Source organism: Lepidothrix coronata, unplaced genomic scaffold (genome assembly GCF_001604755.1).
Source record: "Lepidothrix coronata isolate B3197 unplaced genomic scaffold, Lepidothrix_coronata-1.0 Scaffold197, whole genome shotgun sequence".
NCBI lineage: Eukaryota > Metazoa > Chordata > Aves > Passeriformes > Pipridae > Lepidothrix > Lepidothrix coronata.
The window spans coordinates 122,739-128,875 of NW_016690377.1; the positions used below are offsets into that span (position 1 = coordinate 122,739).

At 62.1% G+C, this 6,137-nt stretch overlaps 2 protein-coding genes across 2 annotated transcripts; one reads left to right on the forward strand and one right to left on the reverse strand.

Moving 5' to 3' along the window:
* Positions 1–133: 133 nt before the first annotated feature.
* On the reverse strand, positions 134–2,963 carry CIAO1 (cytosolic iron-sulfur assembly component 1). The gene is made up of 7 exons (XM_017831879.1): positions 2,585–2,963; positions 1,831–1,979; positions 1,641–1,752; positions 1,460–1,548; positions 1,130–1,331; positions 689–776; positions 134–542 (listed from the first exon to the last, which is right to left on the reverse strand). The coding sequence occupies exons 1-7, from the start codon at positions 2,721–2,723 to the stop codon at positions 302–304; spliced, it is 1,020 nt and encodes a 339-aa protein (XP_017687368.1). The 5' UTR covers positions 2,724–2,963; the 3' UTR covers positions 134–301.
* A 174-nt stretch (positions 2,964–3,137) lies between these two features.
* TMEM127 (transmembrane protein 127) lies at positions 3,138–5,018 on the forward strand. Its single transcript, XM_017831887.1, has 3 exons — positions 3,138–3,375; positions 4,117–4,281; positions 4,658–5,018. The coding sequence occupies exons 1-3, from the start codon at positions 3,138–3,140 to the stop codon at positions 4,963–4,965; spliced, it is 711 nt and encodes a 236-aa protein (XP_017687376.1). The 3' UTR covers positions 4,966–5,018.
* The last annotated feature ends 1,119 nt before the right edge of the window (positions 5,019–6,137 follow it).

Genomic DNA, 6,137 nt, shown 5'->3' on the forward strand with positions numbered 1-6,137 from the left:
CCAGGAGTGTGAAAGGAAGATCCCAGGTGTGTGATCATGGAATCCTGAAGGTTGGAAGAGACTTTAGGATCGAGTCCAACCATCAACCCAAGAACTGTAAGCCCCAAACCACTTGTGGAAGGAAGATCCAGAGGCCAGGAGCTCATGGATTTATTGGGGGGGGGGGAAGAGAGGGGAGAAAGTCCTGCTCCATATCCTGGATCCAACCAGAGTCTGGCACAGCTGTCCTGGCCTCCCACAGGTGAGAAGGAGGAGCAGGCCAGGGTGGGCTCAGGGGGACACACAAGGGGGTCTGTCCCCCTCAGCAGCCCTCGGGGCGCTGGTACTTCCAGAAGGCAATGTCCCCGTCATCGCTGCAGGACGCCAGGAGTCCTGGCTCCTTGGGGTTCCAGGCCACCCCGTTGACGTCCTGGGAGTGTGCCCGGGGCACGTGGGCGGTGAGGCTGAAGGTGGGCTGGGCCTCCTCCGACGTGGGGCTCTCCTCGAACACCCGGATGGCGTCGTCACCACAGGCTGTGGCCAGGGCACCTGTCAGGTGGCACCTGGGGGACACACAGAGGGGATGGGACCTGGGGAGGTGGCATCTGGAAGGGACAGGGCCCTAATGAGGTGGCACCTGGAGGGGTCGTGGGTGTCACCAGGAGGGGACAGGGCCCCGTTTTCGGGTGCCCCCAATACCTGCCCCTACCAGGACACGTCGTAGATGGTCCTGCTGTGATACCCTGAGAGGGTGCACACACACTTCCAGGTGGGATCGGTGCCACTGCAGACCACGCCTGGAGGGAGGTGAGAGAGCTCAATGCCCTTTCCCTCCCCTTTTTCTCTTTCCCTCTCTTTTCCCTCTCCCTCTCCTTTCCTTCTCCCTCTTCCTTCCCTTTCCCTCTCCTCCCCTTTCCCTCATTTTCCTTTCCTTATGCTTTCTCCCTTCCCTCTCTCTCTTTTCTCTCTGCCTTCCCTCTTCCTCTCCTTCTTTCTTTTGACCCTCTTTCTTTTCTTCCTTTACCTCTTCTCCTCTCCTTTCCCCTCTCTTTTCCCCTCTTTCTCCTCCCTTTCCCCTCTCCTTCTTCTTTTCCCTCTTCCTCTTTCCCCTTTTCCCCTCCCCACAGCTGTCCCCCCCACCTCCCCTCACCTTCCTGGTTCCCAGGGTGGTACCGGCGCCACACCCGGAGGGTCCTGTCGTCGCTGACAGACGCCAGACGCTCCCCCTCCTTGTCAAAGGCCACGGCCCAGACGGTAGAGTCGTGTCCCTCCAGGGTGGCACAGCACACCCAGTCGTCCTCCTCCTCCCGGTACAGACGCACCGTGTCGTCGTAGCTGGCAGAGGCCAGGAGCTGGGGAGGCAGGTGGGGGGGCAAAGTGACCCTAAATCACTCTGGATGGGACCACAGGAGGGGCTGGAAGGGGGTGGGGGGAGACAGGATGGGACCGGGGGGGACGCTGGGAGGTCCCCCCCTCTCACCTCCTGGCTCGGGTGCCACACCACATGTTTCACGTCCTGTGTGTGGGCATTGAGGACACTCACACACTCATATTCCTCCTCCTCATCCACTGTGGGGGGACAGAGTGGTCAGGGGGGGTCTGGCTGAGCCCCTGAACACCTCCCCCCCGTCCTTCCCAGCCCCCCTCCAGCCCCTCCTCACCTTCCCACACCCAGACACTCTTGTCTCGGCTGCACGTGGCCAACAGGGACCCCGAGGGTGCCCAGGCCACTGACTTCACCTCATTCTCGTGCCCCTCGAGGGTGGCCACGCACTGCAGGGGGACAGTAAAGGCTGGGACGGGTTGGAGGGCCCCAGGGGGGCTGGGGGGATTCTGGGGGTGTGGTCTCACCTCAAATCCATCCTCCTGCCGCTTCCAGACACAGGTGGTGCCATCGAAGCTGGCAGAAGCCAGGTAGGAGCCACAGGGGGACCAGGCAACCCTGCGCACGGTGCGCTGGTGCCCGTCCCCCAGCACCGCTCGGCATGTCCAGCTGGAGCCTGGGGGGGTGGGATAGGGTCCATGGACACGAGACACGCTCCGGCCCCACCCAGATCCACACCCAGCACTGCCCCGACCACACCCCAGCCATACCCAGCACTGCCTGGCACATCCAGACAGAGCCTGCAGGGGTGGGATGAGACCCCATGGGCACAGGCCACGCCCCTGCCACCCCAGCCCCGCCCCAGTCTCACCCAGCCCGAACACGGATGGGACCACCCAAACACGGGACACGCCCCCAACCAAGCCACGCCCACACAAGCTGATAACCCCGCCCACATGACCTGCTAACCCCGCCCCTCGCCACAGCTCCGCCCACATCCGCGATGTAGCCCCGCAACAACGACAACCCATCCAAACCCTCTAACTCCGCCCCCAGTAAGGCCACGCCCACGGCGAGCCCGTAACCCCGTCCCCTCCTCACAGCCCCCCTTTCCCCCCCGCTGCTCCTCCGCACCCGCACAGCCCCGCACACTCCGCACAGCCCCGCACGGCCCGGTCCCCGCCGCACCCGCCCAGCCCCGGTCCTTCCTCCCCCTGCCAGCCCCGCACGCTCCGCTCTCCCCCACACCGGCCCGGTCCCGCCCGGCCCGTTGCCCCGTACCCGCCCGTCCCCACACGCGCACGGCGCGGTCGCCCCCGCAGGACGCGAGCAGGGCCCCGCCGGGGCTCCAGGCCAGGGCCCAGCAGCGGGACTCGGGGTGCGCGGGGACCCGGCACAGCAGCGACAGCGCTTCGGGCATCGCGGGGACAGCGCGGAAACGGAAACGGCCGCGCCGGAACTGGGGCGGGGACGGGAACGGGCAGGGCCGGGAACCGGGAACGGGAGACGCGAACGGGGCGCCCGGAGCCGCTGCCGAGGGGCCGAGCCGGTATCGGGGGGTCCGACGCTGCTGCGGGGACCCCGGGCCGGTGTCGGGTGATCCAGGGCCGGTGTCAGGGGCCCGGGTCCGGTATCGGGGACGCGGAGCCGCTGTTGTGGGGCCGGAGCCGCTGCCGGTGGTCCCGGGCTCGCCGCCGAGTGTCCCGGAGCCACTGCCGGGGGTCGAGAGCGGGGGTCGGGGGTCTCGTTCCCGGTGTCCCCCGTGCCCGCGGCCCCAGTGCCGGTGCTGCCGGTGCCGGTGTCGGCGGTGCCCCCGGTGCCGGTGACCGCCGCGATGTACGCGCCGGGCGGGCCGGCGGGGCCGGGCGGGAGGCGGCGGCGGGGCGCGGCGGGGCTGCCGAAGCAGCCGGAGCGGAGCTTGGCGTCGGCGCTGCCCGGGGCTCTGTCCATCACCGCGCTCTGCACCGCCCTGGCTGAGCCCGCCTGGCTCCGCATCCACGGCGGCACCTGCGCCCGCCAGGAGCTGGGGGTGGCCGATGTGCTGGGCTATGTGAACCCCGAGCTGCTCCGAGGTGAGACCCCTTTGGCCCCTTCCATCCCTTCAGTCCTCCGTCCCCTGCCATCCTCTTCACCCCATTCTGTCCTGCTTCCATCCTTCTTCCATCCCTCTCTGTCCCCCCTCCATCTCACCTTCCATTCTCCTCCATCCCCTTCCCTCCCCTCTCCTTTCAACCCCTCTGTCCCCCTTCCATCCCTCTCCACCCCCTCCATCCCTTTCCATCTCTCTCTGACCCCCTTACATCCCCCTCCAAGTCCTCCCATTCCCTTCCACCAACACCCACAGCCCCACTGTACAAATTCAGCTCCAAATATAAAATCCTGGAATGGTTTGGGTTGGAAGGAGGTATAGCTCTATGGATATAACTCCACAGGCAGCTGCACACCATGTCTGTTTTCCTGCTTTTGGTTAACTGTGGCCCTTGGAGAGGCCCCTTCCCACCTATTTTTCCAGCATTACTCACCCCCCTCAGGCACGGATGGAACTGGAGACTCATTCCCAGCATGTCTCACACTGGCACATGTTCATTAGCACTAATTAACATGATATTTAAATGAATATTTGGATGAATTTATTAAAATTTGTGATGGTGTGGGGGAGTGGCAGTGTTACAGCCCCTTTCCCTGTCATGGACCTTGTGGAATCTGGGGGGTTCTGGTTTTAATTCTCAAGGATCTGGGTGGGATTGGAGCAGGGGGAAATTTGGGTGGAAAAGAGGGTTTTTTGGGTGCTCACCTCCGTCCCTCTCTCCCAGATTATTGCATGAACCCGCAGACGGTGCTGCTGCTCCGGGTCATTGCTGCCTTCTGCTTCCTGGGAATCCTGTGCAGCCTCTCGGCCTTTCTGCTCGACGTGTTCGGCCCCAAACACCCGGCGCTGAAAATCACCCGGCGCTACGCCTTCGCCCACATCCTGACAGGTACGGCCAGGAATTCTGCAGAAAAATCCTCACAGGTACAGCCAGGGAATTCCAGCCGGGAATTCCTGCAGGAAATCCTCACAGGTACAGCCAGGAAATTCCTGCAGGGAATTCCTGCAGGGAATCCTCACAGGTACAGCCAGGAAATTCCTGCAGGGAATTCCTGCAGGGAATCCTCACAGGTACAGCCAGGGAATTCCAAACGGGAATTCCTGCAGGGAAAGCCTCACATTTTTGGTAGATTTCTGGCTGGGTTTTGGGTGTTTGTCACCACATTTCACCCCGAGCTCTGCCCTTGCCCACAACCCCGTTCATCCCAAACCACCTCGTGACTGATTTTTCTCCCATTTGTCCCCATTTTCCTTGTCCCTCCCAGTCCTGCAATGTGCCACCGTCATCGGGTTCTGCTACTGGGCGTCGGAGCTGATCCTGGCGCAGCAGCAGCAGCACAAGAAGTACCACGGCTCCCAGGTCTACGTCACCTTCGCTGTCAGCTTCTACCTGGTGGCGGGGGCCGGGGGGGCCTCGATCCTGGCCACGGCCGCCAACCTGCTCCGGCATTATCCCACCGAGGAGGAGGAGCAGGCGCTGGAGCTGCTCTCGGAGATGGAGGAGAACGAGCCCTACCCGGCCGAGTACGAGGTGATCAACCAGTTCCAGCCTCCGCCGGCCTACACCCCCTGATCCCGCCTGGAATGTCCCTCCGGCCCCACTCCCACCTCCTGCGGCTCCCGGGGCTCTCCACAAGAGGTTTTTGGGGCGGACTGGCGGCGTTTGATTCCCGGCCTTGGGTTTGTGGCTCCGCGGCGACGTTTGGACTCGGCCTCGTTCCCCCCACATGGCTCCTCCTGGGAATGGGGCATCCATGGTTCCCCTGGGAATAAGGGATCCACAATCCTGGGAATGAGGGATCCACAATTCTCCTGGGAATGAGAGGTTTGGGATCCACAGTTCTTCTTGGAATGGGGGGTGTGGGGTCCACAATTCTTGGAATGAGGGGTGTGGGATCCACATTCCCACATCAGAGCTCGTTCCCTCCTCCTCCAAGGCCCCCAAGGCCTGGACACGAGTGGATATATTTATATATATTTATATATATTTATATCAGGGAAGCTCCCACCACATTCCCAGGGCAGAGATGGCTCATCCTGCACGGCAGGAGGTGGAAATTCCCACTCCCAGCTCTCCCTGTGCCTCTCTTCCCACCACACGGACATTCTGCACTTTATTCCAGGCTCTGGGAAGGACTGGGACAGTTTTGGGGCCTCTGGCACAGCACGGGGAGGAAAACTCTGGGGTTTTTGGGATCATCTGGCTCCTGCCAGCAAAATTTTGGGATTTTTAGCCAAAATAACCCCAGACTTTGGCCCAGCCACAGCTCCTGGGAAGCAGGAGCCCACGCTGGAAAAATCCTGGAGCTTTTATGCAAATCCCTCCACGCCGCCCCCACTCTCCTGCTTTTTCCTCCCAAATTCTGTGTTTTTCCCTCCTGCTCTTGGTTCCTTGCCCCCTTTCCCCTCCTCAATCCCTGGGATGCTCCATCCAGGAGCAGACACTTTCCCTGGATGGTGCTGGAGCACCAGGAGAAGCTGATCCAGCATTTCCCATCCCGGAGGAGGAATCCAGCAGATTTTGGGGCTGTTTAAGGCAAATAATAAGGAAAAAAACCATGGGATTCATCGACCAGCACCGAAAATCCCACCAGGGAATCATGGAATGGTTTGGCTGGGAAGGACCTGAAAGACGATCCAGGAAAGCCCCAGGCTGGCTCCAGGAAGAAGCTTTAGGCCTGGAAAATGGCTTGTTTTAGGTTCTCCACCGTCCCCCCAATGCTTTTATCCCTGTTTTCCTGCTTT

Excerpts from the sequence above, each read along its gene's own strand:
- CIAO1 (XM_017831879.1), bottom strand. The coding sequence starts at position 2,723 with ATGCCCGAAGCGCTGTCGCTGCTGTGCCGGGTCCCCGCGCACCCCGAG. Across the intron at positions 1,980-2,584 it reads GCGCGTGTGGGGACGGGCGG|GCTCCAGCTGGACATGCCGA; the intron begins GTACGGGGCAAC and ends CCACCCCCCCAG. Across the intron at positions 1,332-1,459 it reads TGTGGCACCCGAGCCAGGAG|CTCCTGGCCTCTGCCAGCTA; the intron begins GTGAGAGGGGGG and ends CTGCCTCCCCAG.
- TMEM127 (XM_017831887.1), top strand. The coding sequence starts at position 3,138 with ATGTACGCGCCGGGCGGGCCGGCGGGGCCGGGCGGGAGGCGGCGGCGG. Across the intron at positions 3,376-4,116 it reads GAACCCCGAGCTGCTCCGAG|ATTATTGCATGAACCCGCAG; the intron begins GTGAGACCCCTT and ends CCTCTCTCCCAG. Across the intron at positions 4,282-4,657 it reads CTTCGCCCACATCCTGACAG|TCCTGCAATGTGCCACCGTC; the intron begins GTACGGCCAGGA and ends TGTCCCTCCCAG.